This window comes from Cariama cristata, unplaced genomic scaffold (assembly GCF_000690535.1).
Source record: "Cariama cristata isolate BGI_N322 unplaced genomic scaffold, ASM69053v1 scaffold6252, whole genome shotgun sequence".
NCBI lineage: Eukaryota > Metazoa > Chordata > Aves > Cariamiformes > Cariamidae > Cariama > Cariama cristata.
This window is the reverse complement of record NW_009605383.1, coordinates 1-21923: the sequence shown is the minus strand read 5'-3', so window position 1 is coordinate 21923 and position 21923 is coordinate 1. Positions and strand designations below refer to the sequence as shown.

The following is a 21923-nucleotide window of genomic DNA, read 5'->3' as shown; positions in this document are numbered from 1 at the left end:
TGGTCCTAGTAATTAGAGCCAGTTTCTACATTTTTGTGAAAAATAAGTCAGGCGTGCTTTTTTTTTTCACTTTGAGGTTATTGAAGTCTCAAGGGAGGATATTAATTCTTTGAGCACAATATCTCAGTGAACATTTCAGAGATTTCAGTGCTAGTGTGCTTTGATTGTATAAAACTAAAAGAAGACTTCAGAGTCATGTCATAAACAGCTTTTGGAGTAGTTATTTCTCCTATCCTCCATGAGGCACAGTGTTGTATAATCTTGTGTAACTTATGCATATGGAAAAATCTGTTCCCATAGTTACTACTGAGAAGCAATGATAAGCATAGGAAAACCCTCATAGATCATGGGAGAAAGCTGTGTGGGGCTGCAAGAATACTGGAGGAACTGCATGCATGTTGAAGCATAGCATTGGAGTTAAAAATTATCTTGCCAAATTAGCAAAATGCATGTGAAAAAAAAAGTATAAAAGTAAGTATGGACAAGTGCAAAATACAACATCTATACAACTAATTATTCCTATCCAAATTCAGGATAGGGAATACCAGATTAGGCCAGGGTTCTGTGTGTAGAAATCTAGAGGTTACTGTTGATCTCAGACTGAACATAAGCCAGTAACACCTTTTTTTTGAAAAAAAAACAACAACAAAACACATCGTATAAGGAGTCTGTCCTGCATTGCTAAGGCCTAACCTGAGTATTTGTGATCATGGGTAGCACTCCTCAAGACAGTCGTGAAGGAATAGAAGAGGGTCTAGGGAAAATTAGTAAGTATGAGAGGAAGTTTAGAAAATGGAATACTTGAGATTACCGGAGAAACAGGTATGATCATGTAGTTTTAAAAAAAGAGAACACTTGCTGGGAAGTAAATAAAGTCTTCAGGTGTCTAGAAGGTATGTGCAAAGACGTGGGCAGTAGCCTGTTCTCTTTATTCATGATGGAGAGAAGAGAAAGTAGTATTGAAATTGCTATGAAGAAGAAAAATCTGGTTTGACTATCCTTCTAACACCAGCTGAAGGCCATAAGCCATCTAAAATGACACTGGATGCCTATGTGTCAGTAACTGAATTAAGCCCATAGTCAAATGATATCAAATCAATACTGTCAGTGGAGCCTAAAGAGCTCTTCGGTTCTTGAACACCTCTACTCTGTCAAGTGAATAGCTCTTAGGACACTATTCAGTTGCCTAAACATAGGTGTCTGGTGCCTCTTGAGATGCTGTACAGTGTCCTGCTTAGCAGTTAGGCTGCTGTTCCAGAGTCTTACAGTCTTGTGTCCTATGTGACAATCAAGTGCTTCAGTATTAATTACTTAACTAGTATTAAGTTCTACTCTTCAGTAGCTTAACACATCTCAAATGGCATTAGACACCCCTGTATAGGCATTTAAATCACACCCTTGGGATCAGGTGGCTGTAAGTCTAGATCTCCGTGGTTTACACTGAGAGCTTATGCACCATCCATGTGTAAATATCTGCATGCAGACATCTGAAATTTAGTGCCTAGACCTGTGAGCTGAATCCGCCTCCTAAGTGTTTGTTATCCAGAAACGCTAAGAAACTGAACAGGAATGGGGATATGTAAAACACCACCTGAAAGCTTCAAGATGCATAGCAGAGCCAGATTAGCAACCTGTTGGTAAGAGGAGGGTAGTCTTAAAAGATTTGAAAATTAATTATTTGCTGTATTCTGAAAGATCAGTCTGTAAAGTACATTTACAATTAGCTGAAGAACCTTTCCAGAAGAACAGATTAAAATAAGAATTCGGTAACTCACCTACTCTGTTATCAGAGTTAGCAAGAGACTATTTTAGCTTTGGAGCTAGATGTTTCAGCTTGCTAGCTTTTAATGAAATTGAAACAGAAACAAGTAATTACTTTTTACCAATTACCCAAATATATGGAAGAAGATTTGGGGCTCAGTTATTGATTAAGTATTTGTTTTCATGCCTGCATTCTCAATACTGTTGTTAGATTTAAATACTTCAGGCCAAATTCTGTTATTGCTATACTATTTCAATTAGCTCATAGACATCAACATGTTACATGAAATAGGAGGATGGGTAACAAATCCATTCTCTGAACGACAACACTGTTCTTTAGGGAAAAACCAAATTTTGATGGAATGTTAACAACTGGAATTTCCTGGTAATAAATCTCTAAATCTACTGAGCCTTAATTGACAAATCATTATCCAAGCATAATCAGGCAAGCAACAGTGTAATTGTTGAGTTCACCAAGAAATCTGTTTTTATTAAATAAATTACACAAGATGGTTTCTTCTTAGATAAATAACGATCTGGGCTTACAGTCTTTGTTCTGTGTGGGTTAGGACCCATCCTTTTCACTGAGCTTTAGCCATCCAGCCAAAGAGGGGGAAATAAATAGCAGAAATAAGGAATGTTTCTTCTTTTAATTCTTTTTTTCCAGAGGTTGCTGTGGTCTGTTTGCTGGAGGTAAGAGATTATAGCAGAGATGGCAGGCTGGAGGCAGGGCCAATAGATCATCTGTGAAGGCAAAAAAGCAATATAGGTGAAAGTAATACAAACTTTTGTAGTCTCAGCGAGAGCTATCTAAAGGAGAACTCTGGATGCATAGTATGAAAAAACAAGGCTACGAGTTCATGTTTCACTTTCAACTTGAGCTGTACAAAACCCAAATTATTCTGAAATTTCCTGAGATCCAGACCTGCCTATAAAATTTGAGCTTGGAAAATCACCAGAAAACAGGATGACATTTTCTTTACCTCTATGAAACTGAGCAATGTGTCAACTCCAGTTAAGTAGCTGTAATGCCAGCAAAACTTTTGGTTAGATTGCCCAGGAGCCACAGACACTCAAAACCTTCGCTGAGACTTGCAGGGCTGGGATTCATCTTGCTCTGATTTAAGGTGAATATAATTTCAATGTCTGCATATGAATTAGGTGTCTTAGGTGATGGGAGTCTAGTCAATACAGTCAATGGAGTTTGGAGACAAATTCAGTCCACCAATAGGAGTCTATTTTAGGAGGAGATGGATAATTTTCTAGGTGTCATTTACTAGATTGACTAAATTAACTGTCTCTCCTGTAAATGTAATTGGAACTAGACACCTAGCTCATGTGTAAGCAGTTCGGGTGAGTCACTTAATCAGCTGCTGTTTGAGATGACATAGGGCAGCCTTCTTAGTCTCCAGCTGCTGATCAAAAAGTTGTAGGGGCTATGTCATATCCACCAGCTGGATGCTGGTGTCTGAGATGTCATAGGGCATCTCAAAAGGAACAGTGCAGCTTCAGATTTGCAACTCAATCTCTCTGTTGCAGTCCAACTCCAACTCTGGAGGAGGAAGACAGACAGCACTGACAGCCCTGGCCCAAGGTATGGCTCTTAGGGTTCTATCTTCTAGCTTCAGGACAAAGAACCTGGTGCTTGAAACAACTTTATGTTGACATCTCTGGCGTTGAGACGAGCTGTCTGGAGAGTCCACCTGTAAGGCCAGGTCCCACTAGTTTCACTAATTACCTTATCTCATTAGACAGTGATGGTGATGAGGTAGTAGATCATGATCACGAGTGAAGCATTCAAGATAAATGTCTAAAGTTTGCTCTGTTATACTGTTTCTCAGTTCAGGATTTCGTTCCTGAACATTACTGACATACATGACTCATTGCTTCTCTCTGCTGTTGACACACGCTTCCTCCACTCACACCATTTTCCCTGCTTTATCAATAGCAAAGTGCTCTGTTCTTTCTCTGAGGTTCCCCAGTGCGTTCAGAGTCCTTGGCCTTGGAGCAACCCAAGAAGCTTTGATTCAGTGATTCAGTTCCACTGAACCTTCTTGAATGAATTCTTCAGACTATTTATCAAAGAATCAGTATTTTGTGGGACATTTTCCAGTCATCACCTCTATCAATGATATTCCACAGACACCCAGACTTGGACAGGACCTTTGGAAAGGAGGAGATTTACAGAGAATCCTTTGTGTGGGTGGTGTGTTATATGAAATAATTTTCCTCAACAGAATTTTATAAAGATTTCTGTCTGATGCACTACTCATTGCAGAAAGATGATCAGGTCTGCTGCATTTTTAATGTATTTCATGGTGGCAGGGAATGCTCCTGTTTTATTTACATAGTCTGCAGACACAAGGCCATGGAAACCACTTCATAAGAAGCTCAATGAAGAAGTTAAGCTTTGTTAGCAAAAAAGCAGGCATGGTTTCAAAGAGAGAATTTGTCTTTTGAAATGAAACATTGTTCATTGGAAAATGATGATGTTAAACAAGCTAAAGTCTAAATGATTCTTTGCTGAAAATTGACCGCTTTAGACAGCAGAAAATCTTGGTCTGATTTTCATGATGAAATAAATTCTTCTGATTCCATCAATATTCTTTTATTGGTGAAACTGGAAGGCATTTCATCCTGGAGAAAATTACTACTGATTGAAGTAATCACAGCAACCAAATACATCTACAAGATATTTCTTTTTCCAGTGATAGTCCTTCTGAGATTGTGTGATAAAACAGTTAAGGATAGTTGAATAAGTTTGATACTCTCTGCATGCTTCTGCTGCCTGGAGATGGTGTAGCATTTTTTCTGTCATATGACTCAAAGCATACTGAACTATCAGGAATGTGATGAAGAGAAATCTGCAGTTTTCTATTCCTTCTTTCGCTTTCTCTCTCAGGAAATCCATCATTCTTGTGTATATGGGCAAATGTAATTATGCTCATGTGCAAACATATGAGCATAATTTAAAGGGAAGTTTGTAATCTTTTATTTGTTTCTAGATGTAATCTTTCATATCTTGCACGTATTTACATTAGAATGAGTGGGGTGTGATCTAGTATCTAGTTGGGCCCTTGGTATATTCAGAAATGTTTTTTAGAATGTTGTCTATAGCTGGAGCTTTTAGATGAGCTATTAGAAGTATCATATCCAAGAGTAATAATGCAAACACTGAAATCATGGAGCTAATGTGTGAATGACTACCTTTTTCTTGTACAGCTGTATTCAGATTTAATCCTCTTTGCATTTGGTAGAAGAAGTCATATTTTTTAACTGAGATTTCTAAATATATAAAATACATTCAGTAAGATTAACACCAATTTTGAAATACGCCAGTTTGAAGTTAAATAATAAAATGTTTTGTTTGAAATATTGACATAGAGGTTATTCATTTTTTCCTGTATTTATTTGCTCCAATTGTAACAATTCATGAATCCTATATATATATACTGTATGTCTGTATATATACACACACATATAAAATCATCTTTTCTTTCCTTAAAATATTTTTGAAAGAAAAATTGTGTCTGGCTCTAATTGATGTTAGAGGATCTGGTCTGAAGGCTTTTCCTCATAGAGATTCATTACAATTTATTTTTGACATCACAGGTAGCATGTTTCTCATAGTTCAGATGTAATTAAGAAGTGCCATCTCATGAACAACTCTTCCATGTAAATGAAAAATGATGCACATTATTAATCCTCTCAATATAAATACTATATATAAAACTGTGTATTTGGATAAGCATTTTACTTGGAGACCTAAGCATCTGTTTTTAAAAACTAATCGGTACTCACCCATCTGTTCAATAATCTAGAATGACTTTCTCTCTCTCTTTTCTTCCCAAATACAAATTGCTTGAATATCACTATATTCACTGCAAAGTTTCATTTAATACCAACCAGTAACACAGTGAAGGTGTTTTCCCTGCTGTTGTGCAGATGTCATACTACCTCATAAAATGTGAATGCTTTAGTTTCTACAGAAACTGAAGACAACTATCTGCAAGTGTCTTTTCAGTGTAAATAACGCTGTTTTCCCCTCCCCTTCCTCAGGTGCCTATCCAAGACTCTCACTGAGCTTCAGGTTGAAGAGAAATATTGGATACTTTATTCTTCAAACCTACATGCCCTCCATACTGATTACCATTTTATCATGGGTGTCATTCTGGATCAATTATGATGCATCAGCAGCAAGAGTTGCCCTTGGTATGTGCTAAGAATGAGTGGGACATTAAAATGTCAGACTGAATGTAGCCTTTGGAGGTTGTTAAAGACTGCAACATGATGTCAGTGTTTTGATATTCCAAAATCATATGCGTCAAAATCATGTCATCCAGTATTGCCTCAAAAGTGATGAGTTTTCCCCTGCATGCAAGAATGTAGCTACCACTAAATCACTGACATGAGCTGCTCATATGGGTCCCAGCCTTGTTCTCATCAAAGTTAATGTTGTTTTCAGTCACTTCAGTGAGGGGACCAGCTCCAGAATCATACTCCAAGGGCTTGAGCATGGGCTTTTAGTCCAGCTCAGTGTGGGAAGACAAGTGTGGGTTCAAGCCTCCTCCTGAGGTCCTGGGTGCTTTAACTGACAGTGGCAGGAACAGGCCTCAGGAACCATGTGCTAGTTCAGAGCGCGGGGGCTCGTCAGTTATGGACCATGACATCCCGCCTAACTCTCAGAATGCACAGTATGCTAAGTGCATTTTTGTGACAGCTTAAAGTGTCATTTACCTCATGGCAGAAAAATATGGATATGACACAGGTTGGTGATCCCTGTCTAAGACCTTTTCAGATCAAAGTATCCTTTAGATAAGGGAAGGTGGCTTAAAAATATCTCACAGGAAATATTTCATCTTTTACAGAAGAATACTTAGGGATGTCTATAGACAAGGAAGATTAAATGGATCCATAAATCCTTATAACTACTGCTGCCTCTCAGCTCATCCCAAATCTCGTCTTCAACCCTGTGCTTCCCAATAGCACATACCTTCCTACCCCAAATTTGACACTAAGCCTATGCTGTGTAACTTCCTGCTATACTCTCTTCTTAAAACAGGAACATATTCCCTAATTCCCTTGTTTTTCTCATATGTACTACAGCAAACTGGGTTTCCAACCCATTTCCATATGATTTCCCATCTCTGTACCCCATACCTCCCAAGGTCCCACATACCAAAGCAGGCTGGGCAGCCATAGCTGTACCTTTGTGCAATATCATATTACATCCTAGCATCTGAACTTGGGCAACTGATGATGTTGTAGATTAACTGCAGTTACTGTACAGTAATTCTACAGATACTGTGGATTAGCTGGTACATATGGGTGTGGCACAATCTGACATTACCACTGAGCAGCTAGTACATGTTCAGTAGGTCGCAGATAAGCAGTAGCTTACTGGGAGGTGAGACATGAGTCCAAACAGCTCTGATGTATTCATAAATGAACTACTGGATACCAAAGATCCACCCTGGAGACATTATGACTGAGTGAGGAGAGCACTTCACACACGTCAGTCAGCATCTAGATTTTACATACTGGCCAGGACTACAGAGAACAGATGGTTAGACAGAAGTTATCAAACCCAGTGATGTTCCACGCCCTTCTATAATGAGTTCACATAGTTTTTCCTTGTTTAAGGAACAGGACTGTCTCGTGTGGCCTATTTCTGTGTAGCACAAGTTCATCAAGTACTATACTGTGATAACACAAATGTTATAACAAAAGTCAGACAGTACATTCAAAGCAAGCTCAGGAGCCCAGTTGTTCAATTTCCAATTGATAGAAAGTACTTTTGAGAGGATGAAAATCCATCTAATAGCTTTTTCTGAGAAAACAATTAGACACTTGGTGATTATGTTTTGTATCACCTGATGTTTTTATAATGAAGTTCAGTACCGTGGGTCTAATCTGATGTTCCTTTGTATAGCCACTCTTATGAGTCTGAAGCTGATATGAAATGGTATCAAAGTTTAAAGGCAATACAGCACCTTTGGAGATGTGTAGCTACCTCTGAAAAGCTCATTTCAGAGGAGGATAAGGCCTGCTGGCTTAAGTATTTGTTTGAGGAAAAACTCCCTGTGCAATCCTTAGGGACATGGAGACAAGCTTTTACTCAATTCCTGCAGGCAGCCTGTGTTCTCGGAAAGACCGTGATTTTAGTTCATTCACTTCCATGTTTTGCTCCCATCCCTGGTCCCTCACTGCACACGCTGTCTGTGGTCCAGGCTGCACTCAACCGAATAGTTTCCTCAACAGAGAATCCCAGGCGTGGAGCAAAGGCCAGCTCCTTCCAGAGACTATGTGCTATGGACACTGCGGGTAGAGACTGATATAGGGCTGATGTCAAGAGAAGTATTAAAACTCATCAGTTCTGTTGAACACTGAATTTTTACTAGTTAGCCCTAGAAGTTCCTAAATTCAGTTCTTTCAGTGAGGAGAAAAATAATCTCAAGAGTTCTGACTTTTGGGAAGGGCTGTAATCACAAGATTATCCTATTTTTATATGATAGATAAGTGTCAGCTGCTTGTCCTCCAGCTGTGCTTTAAAATAAATTATTGATCTTCAGAAGGGCATTTGCCTGCAGGGTGTCAGCAGAATCTCCCAGGGGACATATTTCCTTTTGGTTAGCAGTAGCCACCTTTCTATTCAGTGTGCTTAATCTTCTGCATCACGAAGAGAGCCATCAAACTCCCCCTGTGTGGTGTTTAAGGACTTCTCTCTGGAATCAAGATTACAGCCTGGGAACAGACACCAAAAATGTGGGCATTGTAACACCCACTGGGCAGGCTTTGGTAAGTGTCTGTGGGATGATAGTGAGATGCCAACGGTGTGTTAAAAGGGATCAGGGATTTCTGATACAAAAATCAATTTGATCTTATGTAGCTTTGGGAATCCCTTATGGGAAGCAGCAGCAAGTAGTCTTACAGAGATAGAAGCTAGTTCAGGCTAAAGAAATCCCTTGGGCTGCAAACGTATGACAGCCTTCGCTGCAGTCCTCCAGCTTTCTTACCCCTGTTCCTCGTGCTGGCATGGGGGTTTTCTAGAGACTTTGTCAAAGTTTCTTTAGGTAAAAATAATATGTCAGCTATACTTATTTTACTGCAGAGCTGGGGGAGTTATACCCAATACAATTTTTAAGTAAGCTTGTGGTCTGTGTGTCTCTGCTGTATTTCAAGCCATGAACCATCTGACATCAACACACACTTGTTTCACAGTTAGAGGAAAAGCACTGAAAACTGCATGACGCTGACCTACTAAATATACAAAATAGCTGTTACAGAACCTCATAGGCTACTACTACAGTGCCCTGGAGTGACACTGTTTTCTGCAACAGCTTGATTTTGAGTTATATTGTCTTTATTTCTGTATCTTCAGGTAAAAGAAGCTGTGCTTCATAATATGGCAGCAATTTTCTCTTGTTCTTTATTTTTGTTCTGCCTGCATTTTAGTGACTACTTAGAAACTGATGGTATAATTATGGAATCAGAGAAAATAGTAATGGAGGGGGCCTATTAGAATGGGTTGCCTCTTTTACCAATGTAGGCTTATTCCACAAATCAGTGTTTTCAGCAACCTGTGATTTGCAATTCCCATAAAATTTCCAGCAGAGATACAGACCCTGCAGTTTATTGTGAATTCAAGCAGACTGACAATAAATTTGCTTTTCTTACCAGCTTTTCAAAACAGTGCTCTGTAATATATTTTCAGGTGCTATGTCCATCCTTAGGTAAATAAATGAGGGTTTGACATCCCTTATAGATTTTTCTAGGTACTCCATTAGTCTCCAGTCACAACATTCATAAGAATGCTGCTCTCCTCCTTGGCTTTTTCTTTCCACAAATGCACATCTCTATCTGCCTCACACTGCTCATCTCACTTCTTTCTATGTAAAAATTAGACTACTGCTCTAAAGTAGTCATCTCAAATCCCTCTTCCATATTGTCCTTTCCTGAAATAGGTGTCTAAAATAGATGGGAAGAACTGCTCTGGGAAGGTGCCTGTCTCTCTCCATCTACTACAGGGGAGCCCTACAGGACTAACTTCAACCAACTGCTTAACTCTTAGAAATTTAAAACTGCAGTAGAGGAATCTTTCACCATCTATACGAACACTCTGCCTTAATATGTGCACATGGTTTTATCTATCCAGACCCCTAATTAGTTCTGTTACTTTTTAAAAACTTCTCTCTATTGTATTGAGCAGCACAGTGCTGGAAGAGCATACCTTTTAATGCTTGGCAGGCTATTTGCGTTTCTGTCGCAGATCAGTTTGGTCTTTAGGGAAGAGATGCTCCGTACAGCTACACTGGCTTCCATGAAGCTACATTAACTCATGGCAGTAGTGCCAGGCCCCCCGTTAGCTGTTCTCCCTGATCATATGAAGGAAATGCTGTAAGAGAGTAATAATGCATCAAGCTTTAATTTTGCTTTCATTTGCAGTGATGTCACCTGTGAGATATCTTTCACAAATTTTTAAGCTTCTTCACACTGACAAGGCAAATTTGCCGAAAAGGAAAATAAAATTGAAGCATGGTATGCTTGGAGTTGTAAGATATGTGCTCTTTTTTCTTTGTGTAGGAATTACGACTGTGCTGACTATGACAACAATCAACACCCATCTGCGAGAGACTTTGCCTAAAATTCCATATGTTAAAGCCATTGACATGTATCTTATGGGCTGCTTTGTATTTGTCTTCTTGGCCTTACTTGAATACGCCTTTGTCAACTACATTTTCTTTGGAAAAGGCCCTCAAAGACAGAAGAAACTTGCAGAAAAAACGGCAAAGGCAAACAACGATCGGTCAAAGTTTGAAGGCAACCGGGTAGGATTCTTTAATCTATATATAGTCTCTCTTTTATTACAAAAACTGTATGAAATAAACAAAAAAAAGCTTGTGTAAAAACATCACCAACCATGTCTTCTTTTTGTGGACAAACTTTGGCATTTTTATATTCAAGAACCTACATAGAAGAATATATTTAGGCATACAGAAACTGAAGTGAGTATGATCTGTATGACAAGTTACTGTGAGAAGAAGGAAACAATGGGAGTGCAGCTAGCTTGAAAAGAAAGGCTCAGATCTGCAAAGGCATTTATTTGTCTAAATCAAATATTATTTAACTGTGATTTTGTTTAAGTACCTACGTAAGGGAATCCAGGATCTGAGCGTACTGTTTCTCACTTCAGTTAGAGCAGACATATTTAGAATGGGAGAAAACAGATAAAGAATTAGTTCTGCCATGCTAATGAATTGGCCAGCATAGCTGAACTGCTGTGTGGGGCATTGTCATCTGCTGCTGTTTAAGACCAGCAAAAAATTATGATTCCTAGAGAAACTTTCAGATTGATTTCTGAGGCACAGTATGGGCATGGTCTCTGCTGATTACACTCCAGCCTATTTCCTTGCCTAGAGTGTTACTTCATCCAGTGAATACTCTTTTTTTTTTTTTTTTCCCCTTTTGCAAGAAAAATTCAAGGTATTCAACACTGTATGTTAGCAAGCCATCTCAGTTTGAATAGAACATGTTTTTTGACTAAAATGCTCCCAATGAGGCTTTTTCATTCAGTTTTGTTGAGTAAGACTGTTTTTTCTATCAGCTATAAATTAGAAGAGTTCATGGTGACAAAACTACTACCTGTTTATTAAGTACCAGTATCATAAAAGTAATTTCAAGCTGTATTTTTGATCCTAATGATTCTGTCTGCTATAGTAAATGTAATGCAGAACTACACCTAATTATCGACACTCATATCTGTGAAATAATTTTTGAACCAATAAACTCTTTTTTGTCTACTATATTATGAAACCAAATTCTCGTCACAGTTGGCAGCACTATTTAAGACTAAGCTAGCAGCAAGAATTAATTCCCTTTCCTGGAAAAATAAACAGTTATAATAATAAAAAAAGCAGATGGGGAAAAAAAGATTATCACAACTGAAAGTAACGGAGAAGATTTTAGCTGCAAGCAGGTAATGCAGATGTATGCACTAAGGCTCAGGTCTCCCAGTGGAAACCATCTGGTGAATCTCCTCCATTTAAATGATTTACATAATTCAGTACAAGTGTTGTTAATGGGCCCAATAGCACCCCATGCCTGACTGTTCTTCTATCTTGAGATCAATTGGTCTATATTGTCAAAAGAAGTATGAGTATTTTAACTAATGAAAATGAGAGGTTTTCATACTCAGATCATGCCATTTTTATATCCCAGATCTGATCATACCATGTATCAACTGTTTTTTTCTCACTTTTAACTTACAACCTTTTCTTTTGTTTCTGGACCATGCTAAGCAAATATCATGGACTATTCTGACTTTTCTGCTGGTTTAATATCAACCATGCATGAATGAAATTAGGATACAAATTCAGCACACTAGAGCTTTTTTCTTTGTCCCTTGGAGTCCCAGCTGTGGAAGGGAACTCTGCATGCTTTGTAGAAATGCGTATACTCATACTCACTCTGAACATTGGCTGTTCAAATAACATAGTGAAAATAATGAAGTATAGTCCCATTCTGTGTAGAAAACATTTTGTCTCCAGGCCTCAGCTGGTGAAGTCAACAGATCTTCATTGTAGTTACTGGATTCAGTGCCTTCAGAGAAGCAGTGCCAGCATGCAACAGGGAAAGACAGAAACATTAGGTATTGCTATCAGAAATCTTCCTTTGAAACAAAGCATAGACAGAAAATGCAGATTCACTGGATGTAGGATGTTAAATCTGAATTTCTCATTTGAGAAACACTGGCAAATGTAAAGCAGAGGGAATTGCTCAGAACAGGCAAGAGGTCCCATTGCTTTCAGGATGAGCAGCTCAGGGAAAATCCATCTAGCAGATCTACTTTGGACAAAGTTTACCAGGGTTTCCAGACACCACAACCCTGAAGCAGGAAAATGGTTTCCATGGTTCTGGATCATGCCCACCATGTAGCATGCTGTACAGACATCCATGGATGTAGCAGGACAGGAGGTCATGCCAGAGTTTTTAACATACTTGCCATGGAAGACAGTACCTGAAAGCTCTGCAATGTTGGCTCTGACCTCTTCAAGAGCAGTAAAGAGGTATTAACTTCCAACCTCTCCTTTGGTGACTCTTGAAGGTCATTGAATCTGATGGAAATAACATCTGCTTGGCAGTTGCTTGCTTCTTGCTTTAGAGTTGGGATTCGGGGGTTGAATGTCCTGGGAGAAGCTCACAAACTGGAGGGCATACTGCACGGTAAGGGAGGCTCAGAGCCATAGATGAAGAACACTTTGTGCGATTTCAATGAAATTATTGGTTTTGTGATTTTGGTGAGGCTTCAGGCTTCCATGGAGTGTATTTCCATTCAGAAAGGGAAGGTTTCTAACCTTGGGAAATATTTCAAGTCTCATGTGATTTGGGGCTGAGTGACGTTTTTAAATAAAGGCAGAATGCCTAAAACCAGGCAGCCCCCTTGGTAGCTGTCGCCACTGTTTGATGACTGTCAAAATGTATGCTGAGCTGGAAAGAAGATTGAAAAGAGTTCAAATATAAAACTGGAAGAAGACATTCTTTTTAATTTGTCTCTAAGACTACCATTTCGGTTGATTCGTGTTGCTGTTTTGGTTTAGTAATTGAATTTGCTTGCATACAAACCGTGTGCATGAGCTCCCTGTCATCGATTTACAGCGCTAGCTCAGGGCACTAGGGAAAAAAAAAAACAACAACCAAAAACCAAAAAACAAACCAAATGAAGAAATAACCATTAGTCCATTTATTGTCCACATCAGATGCTGTAACTTGTGGGTGTAGTGACAGAACAACTCTGTGCTGTATCAGGTCCAGCCTGAGGCAGGAGGGGCTGCGACGCTGTGGGAATCACTTGTCCGCGTTGGGAGGCAGCAGTAGCAGACCCGAGGCAGCAGAACATATTGCCTGTCGTTCAGGCCCGCAGTTCCAGCGTTGCTCTTATGGTACCCGAGACTGGGAGTGCTGCTGAGGCAGTGTCTTTCTCTCAGGCAAAGGGAACACGAGAAGGATGAGGGAAAATGCCATGTTATTTTCACTCAGGAGCGTTATAGCCCGTGGAAACCAGTAGAACCAGTATGGACACTGCTATTGTAGTTTATTTTTTACGCATCACAGGACTGGAGCGCAAGCTAGCAGGCTTGGTTATAAACACTCCTTTTATAGTAGCAAAATGACTTTTCATGTTTTCCTAGTCTTATTTGTTTGTAGAGCAGGAGAATTTTAATAACAAAAATGTTCTAGGCCACAAAATCCACAGATGTGGGTATGTTTGTGTTTTATTTGATAATTGCTTTGCAAAGCAGCCACTGTTCATGCCCAGTAACTCTGCTTCCTAATGCACGCGTTTGCATTGTCCTGCATCGGAGGTTACGGGTTTGGAGAGCCAAGACTGGCACAGCCATCTCCATGTTGATGGTGCTGCTATGGACGTGCCTCTCCAGAGCCAAGCTTTTAGGCACTTCTCTCTGAGTTATTCCTGATACGCTACCACTGAGGCTTGCTGTGTTGAGGAGGGCTCCACCATCTGCTGTCGCTGAGCTGCCGGTTGGCTTCACTGCTCCTGTTATGGCTTTCTGTCCTGCTCTGCCCGTGTGTTAAAGCCAACGATCCCAATAGCTCCAGGCATAAGGGAAAGAAAAGCCCTTGCAGCATGGAAACGGCACAGCCAGTGCCATCACGTTGCAGAGGTGACAAAGAAAAGCAGTGGAGAGAGGAAAACTCTGCCCTGTATTCTCCTGTGTAGCACTGCTGAAGGTGGAATGATGACTGAGGCACGTCTGACTAAACTGTGTCTCTGGAAATGGTTTCAGAAGATTCAGAACTGGTGATGAGCTGAAACCTGAGCGAGCCTTTACGAATGACTCATCTGTGGATCAGCAGCTGACTACAAAGAAAGTTTCACACTTAGCCTTCTCTTCTTTTAATTGCTTTTGCATCACATTTTATTTCAGATAATGCACTGTAAATAGTATTCCTCGGTGAACCTTTCCAGCCTATCCCAGTAAAGCACAGTTACTGAAGACAAACATAGAATGTCCTTTTTTTGTGTATAACCAATTTCCATACGCATACCAGTTTTGGATTGGAAACTCTCTTTTGAAAACCTTGATACAGTGCTTCGTATATGAGGACAAGCTCTAGGATAAAGGAAGAACTGAACCTTGATTTTTCGTAACGTGTGTCTTCTACCTATGATATCAGTGCCTAAATTAAAGTCCTCTGTTTGTGGAAAAACTGTCAGAAAAGAATAGGTGGCCAGTAAAAATATTTTCCCTTGAAAATTAATTACCATTGTTACCGATCAGTTCTGTTTCTCCTGTTTGTGTTGGCAGATTCAGGCTTCATTTGTAGCTCTCTGTGCACTTTCAGTTTTGCTACATAATTTTTTTCTTTTAAATAAGGCTCAGATACAGCCTAATTTACAACTAAATCAGCATGAGAGAGCTCTACAGCAATCCTGTTCTCACTTGTTGTTCACTCTCGTGATAGAGGCTACTTGCATAAACAGCTGGTAAGCATGTGTTTTGGACATTGCTCCTTCTGGGCCAACCCGCAGAGGGTATGATTTGTTACAGTGCCCTGCTAAAAATATTGCTTCTTAGTTCAAGCTGTGGCAATTTATGTTTTCAGTTTGGTGGGACCAAAAGTTCAGCCCCAGGGTATCAATCAGGAGGGTAACTGCCACACAAGCTCATTCAAGCTTCAACCCCCTGTAGCTGTCAGACATGTGGGAAGAGCTTCCTTTGAACAAAAATAATGCATAACCCTTTATAAAAAGGCCCTTCTCGTCAGGCAGTCCCTGCATGTTTTTTTAGCTCTGGAGATTCCTGGCTCAAACCCCCGCTGTCAACCAAGGCAACAGCTTCCCACCAGGCATTGCTGACAATAGAGACTCAGGACACTTACATCTACTTAGCACTGTTAAAGAATTGTTAATTGTAGCAACCTCTCTCACAAGTGGGATTTTATTCTGAGAATTAGTATCTTGGCTGCTGTGGCAGAATTATCACTCAGTTTAAATTGAGAAATACGAGAATAGAAAAGCTGGCAGTATTCTCCTGTGCATCTTCATCTTTCCTGGATACTTTTTTCAGTGCTGTTTTGAACAGTGGGGTATTTCTGAAACATGAGTGTGATGAGTAGGAGCCAAGTTTTGAAGAACATCTGTCAAGAGTGATGAGCACAGTTCTTGTGGGAACAACCCTTGTCCTGTAGTGCTTATGATGGGGACGTTTAGTGTGCACTGGGAGACTCATACATGCACAATTTTGTTCTGCAGCCACTTTGCACAAGTATGAATCGTGCAAATCCATAGACAGTAAGAAGGATTGTGTGTACAATCCATAGTACAACCCAGAGATCGTAAGAATCTAGACAATGTGAAATACAGGGCAAGGGAAGACTATGCATTTATTTCCTTTCTTCCTCTGTTTAAATACATCAAATTTAATTGTCAAGCTCCATTCTTGGTGGACAGTGATATTAATATGAAAGTTCCTAATTATTTTTCTTCTTCATACTTTCCTTGTTTTTCAAGATCTTTCCATCTTCCCAGTTCTGCTGGCTACCCTGGGCTCATCTCCTAGACTAATATAACATAATTCTCTCTTTCATTTTTTTGAATGCTTATTAATTAGTATAAGCATGTTAAAATGGTAGTGAGAAAAGTATCAACAATTAGGCTGAGGGAGAACAGTCAACATGATCATTTTTGTTGTGCTTGTGGTTTTAAATTATTTTTAAAATATCAAAGGCATAATGTGGTCAGTGAATTTTCTTTAAGCTCAGATAACACTTAGGGCCTGATCGTGTACTGTTCCACATGTTGGAAAGCCATTTATACATAAGTAAAGATGAAAACTGCTACCGGGTAGTCTACCCCTTGCAAAAACATAGGTGCTTGCACCAGGGCAGATCAGGTGAGAATCGGGTAGCTGGAGTCTAGATGAGAGTTTCCACGAAGAATAACTTCCATTTTATTCTAATTTTAAGGGGACATCTATTTTGTGTGATAATGTACTTGAATAGTAATTTTGATGTAAAATAATGCAAGGCTAGCTACAGAGACAGCTTTTCATGCTGTTATTTAAACCCACTATTTGCATTTATATTGCTTCATATGATGGAAAGTGTTTACATGGTATTTAAAAATTTTGGATTGATGAACTCCTAAACATACCTATGGGGTCTGAGCAAAATGCTTCCTCTTCTTCTTTTTGTGTAGTAGAATGAAAGACTTATGAGGAAAAAGAGATTTCATTGTAAAGTACTCCTTAAAATTTATGGAATATTAAACAGAGAACTAAATAAACCTGGAATAATTCAGACACTACCTAATAGTAAATCAAGCCTTATGGTAGTTTCCCAACCCTAGTAAAGTGTTTTAAAACTGGCATTAAAGCTGAAGTTTTCCAAGAATCTTGATTGGAGAAAGATATCCAATAGCAGATCTTGTCTTTCGTTTTTTTGAAAATATAATACCTAACTTCTAAATCAGCTGGTATCTTGTTTAGAATTAAGAAGTAGATTCAGGACTTTCCAGGTGTAAAAGAGCATTAAGTTTCATACCTACAACATACAATCCAAGTTGAGCCCATTGGTGACATGGTCTTCCTCCAAAAGCAAGGACCAGAGGTTCTTTGTGAACCTTATCTTATTTCTCCTCTTTCTGGCTTCAGTTAGGTTAGTTACGGTCATTTTTGCGTAATGGCATTGGGCTGCTAGGGTCTTTGGATTCTTTATTTGTACTGTCATATGTATAGTTCAGAAATGGTGAACCTTCAAAGGTGAATCTCTTTTTCAGAGTATGAAACCTCTCACAGTATTTCATGTTTCTCAGCCTCCAAATGGAGTTGTGTGAGATTCAGTCACTTCACCCTGGTGCAGGAGCTGTAGTTGTTCAGAGGTGGGAGGGATGGGGTTTGATTAAAATTGATTTTGAAATAAGAGCATCAGTTTTGCATATTTGGATCCATGCGGATTCAGTGGGGCATTAATTAATGATTTGGTACCCAGCTGTTTCATCTGCTTTGATGAGCTCACTGGGAAACACTCCATGGAAACAACCAGCCGTGGCTTGTGTCAGGGAGGAGACGGGAGCACCGGCAGTGGAGACCACAGCGGGGAAACGGCAATAAATGGCTTCAGGTGGAACCATGGTGGGCAGAAAGGAGACTACAAGAAGTATGGAGGCACAGGGTTGGCAGAGAAAGCAAAAAAGAGAAATATTTAGGTTAAAGAAGGATGTTACGGGGTGAGGGGAAATTGGCCGAATCCACAATGTCATGTCTGCCATTTATAACAATGTTCAAGAGCAAAACCTGGTTTTAACATTTTTAGGGAGAATTTCTAGTGCACAGACAGTGACATTTTTGAGCCAGGTGATAAAATTATACTCTAAGGCTCATAAGGAGTAAAACTAAAGTTTTATCAAAGACGTTGGCCTTGTTTGTCATGTGTAGCCATGACTGTCTATAATCCATTCAGCTACTTTTCTCAATCCCTATCTGTACCCAGGGTAACATTTTCTCTGGAGCCACCGAGCAACACGTATGTTCACTCAAGGAGGATTTTGCCTTACCTGTATATTCAGGCAGACATGAGTCAATTTGCACAGGATACCCTGCCATTATTGGTTTACTTCTTTATTCATTGAGAGAGCTTGTGTACATTTGTCAAAGTCATTTAAATAATTGCTTAAATAATTCAGAAGTCATGCTTATGTGAAAATAGTTTTTAACATTGCATGCATTAAGTACTCATACTTCACGACATCACCTTAAGATTGCCACAAAGCATTAGCATATATTGCTCTAATGTTATTGAGGGCTTAGGTGGTTTATCCAAAAGCTCTGAAGGAATCAATGCAATTTTCAGGAATAAATCTCAAGGGTATCAGTGGACCAGAAGCCTGATTTCAGTTTCTGCAGACCCCTTCTTCTCTCCATCTGCTCCTTCCTTGTATTTGACACGCAAGTCTGTTGCTCTATCAACAAAGAGATGCATTTCAAAAGTATGTTTCTAAATATGTTTCATTTGACATTTTGAGACAATATATATATACTGTCATGAAACTTCATAGGACGTAATGGTATCTTCAGACAAAGCATTTACACAAACGTGGCACCTTTCTTGACCACCTTTCTAGTTTGTTTTATAGATGCAGTGGCGAGCAGTGAAAAGTGGCAGCATCACTGGCAGAGCAGAGGCAGAAGCCATGTTAGGGTGGCAAGTAAGGTTGGCAGATAAGGTGAAGAAGGCTATACAGGGCAATGAAATAAATGGAATAAAATTAATTCCTTGGGCAGGGGGAGCCTGAATACCTAGGCGTACTCTCCAGAGTACAAGATTTCAGCCAACACCTCACTTACAAAAATCTGGGCTTGGTGTAGAAGGACAAAGTATCCATGGATAGGCTAACGTCTGTATATATGTAGGTGGCAGACAGAATCAGGAGAGATCAGGAAGCCCTGATGGAAAGAGCAGCTGACATCTGTGGTGGTGGAAGGAAAGGGAGTAGAGACCTGCAAGGGGAAGGCAGTGCTGTCAGGGTGGAGCCCAGCAAAATGGTTTCTGCTGGGGCATTTTTAGTAAGCTGAAGGACATTTCTCAAAGCCTGGAAGGAGATGGGAAGGGAGATGACATGTGATGCCATGGGGGCCTGGATGAGAGATTTAGTTTTAAGCTTCATAGGGAGAATGCAGATTGTGGAGATATTTTACACAATGCTGTTACAAATCCTGATCATAATTTGTACTCTTTAAAAAAAAACAAACAAACAAACAAAAAAAAACCAAACAAAAAAAAACAAAACAGAGAAAACTGAATCACTTTGTTTCAGAGACCACCATAAGTAGTGATGATATCCGTGGCTGTATTTTACAGCTGTATGTATTCCCTGGTTACAGATACAGCTGAACAGCATGAACTGATTTCTACAAACCTCAAGCTCATACTTTTGTACCCAATGGGTTTCTGCCATGGGGAAAATAAATTCTTCTTAATCACCACTGTGGCTTCTCCACCTGGTTCACGTTGTTTATTTTTATTTATAGGCACTCATCAGCATAATGTGCTATTACCTACAACAGCAGGATTTGTTGGATACCTTAGCTTTTTTTTTTTTTTCTACTCGCCTGTATGTCATTCAGGGCATTTTATACTCTTTTTCCATTTGCAAGAAGCTTGGCAAAGCATTACTGATAGACTATCATAATTGTTTTCACTGAGAAAAGATAAGCTGTGGCATCAATAATTGATGAAAGAAATATCCATTTTACAGAATTTTAGCAAGACTGAAAAAAGCTAAATGCATATGGACAGACACATAGCTACACATACTTTTAATGCATCACACAAATCTTGCAAAGGACGTGGTATCAGATGACTGTACAAACATCAAAAGGCCATGACAATACTGTGTTTTCTCAACCACTTTTAAACAGATGCTTCTAGGATGAGATGTCCAGCCGCTGCACAGTTAGCACAGCTACATCATGTGGCAGGCTAGAAAAATATATTAACTGCAGGATGAATTGTGGATGAATAAATTGTATATGTAAAACTGGAAATTATCCTGTATGCCATGATTCACTATCTATTTCTGACACAAGGAACTGAGTTAACTTGAACAGACTCACATATGCATTAACTGGCTGAAAATACCCAGCACAGAGCATTTATTTTACCTTCAGCCCTCATTTTCCTTTCCCAAAAACTGGCAGGAAAGCTGGAGCTGATCCCTGCATTGGCCGTGTTCTCTGCCCATCCTCCAGCGTGCAGGTCATGGGGCACAAGGGGATGTGGTGCCCCACCACTGGAGCTACCAAATGCTGACTAAGCATCATTTGGGACTTTTTGTCAGTGCCATTCATGGGAACTGGAAGTTTATCTGGATTGAAGGAGCCGTACGCAACTGTGCTGCTCCTCCTCTATCGCGACTCAGGGGGACTGGAGAGTCTGGCCCAAAATTTATTAAAGACTCTAAGTGATCAGAACCTTCCTCTTAATTACTGAAAATGGCATCGCATTGCTCACTTGTGCTCAACACTGTGCTCACTGGCTCTTGGCTGTGGAGGTGGGAGGGAAGAGTGCCACCTGTTTCCTCAGTTCAGCGGCTTTCTTCCATGTCTAAGTTCATCGGTCTATAAGATCACTTACCCAGGTGGAAAAGCCCAGCAGTTAAGCATTGCCATGATTGGAAAACTGTGCAAATTACTTTGGAAACAAAAGTTTAAAAGAAAAGTTGTAAACAAGCTCTGTGATTGCAAAATGTGGAGTTCAGCGGATCAGAATTGTTGTTGTGATTTTAGCAAACTTCACAGGCACTTTTTTCACCTGGTTTTAAGTCCCAGATAGAAAAAAGTCCAGTTTAATTTAATTTCCTACTGTAGGAACGCCAGCAATGTAGAGATTTCAGTGAACTACACCATCCTTTAAAATGCAGCTGGTTTAGAAGGAGAGGAAAATTACTGCTTTTGCCAAATACGGTTTTGTACTGAATGTTGGTAGTATGATGATAGCCCTGTTTGTAAAAGTATTTAAATACTTGCCTAATTTTAAGCAACTGAGTATTGCCGTTTTTCCTAAGATTATCACACACTTAAAATGAAGACATGCTTTCTTAAAATATGTATGGGTTTATAGATTTAAATACACCCACATTCTGCTGATAGATGTCAAGTCATTTGAAACAATTTATATTTCTATTTTTCCCCCCTAGGTGGACACCCATGGAAACATTCTGCTAACATCGCTTGAAATTCACAATGAGGTGGCAAGCAACGAGGTCACCACCAGCGTTACGGATGCCCGAAATTCAACGATATCCTTTGACAACTCAGGAATCCAGTACAGAAAACAAAGCTCACATCGTGAAAGCCTTGGAAGGCGTTCGTCAGAAAGAACAGGCTCCCACAGCAGGAGAAGCCATTTACGAAGAAGGTCTTCGCAACTGAAAATAAAAATCCCTGATCTAACAGATGTGAATGCCATCGACAGATGGTCAAGAATGGTGTTCCCATTCACTTTTTCTCTTTTCAACTTAATTTACTGGCTATACTATGTTAACTGAGTGACTGAACTTTTTTAAAGGACTTCAATTATAACAAGTGAAGTACTACTTGCCTGCAGAGTTTGTATATATATTTATATATAAAAATATATAT

The 21923-nt window shown here is 39.5% G+C and overlaps 1 protein-coding gene across 1 annotated transcript in view; it reads left to right on the top strand.

Moving 5' to 3' along the window:
* LOC104155170 (gamma-aminobutyric acid receptor subunit beta-3) overlaps nucleotides 1–21923 on the top strand; it is a 30774-nt gene extending 8851 nt beyond the window's left edge. Inside the window, exons 4-6 of the mRNA XM_009695915.1 lie at nucleotides 5821–5973; nucleotides 10345–10589; nucleotides 21479–21923. Coding sequence (XP_009694217.1) covers nucleotides 5821–5973; nucleotides 10345–10589; nucleotides 21479–21829 — 749 coding nt within the window. The 3' untranslated portion in view covers nucleotides 21830–21923. The remainder of the gene's footprint in view (nucleotides 1–5820; nucleotides 5974–10344; nucleotides 10590–21478) is intronic.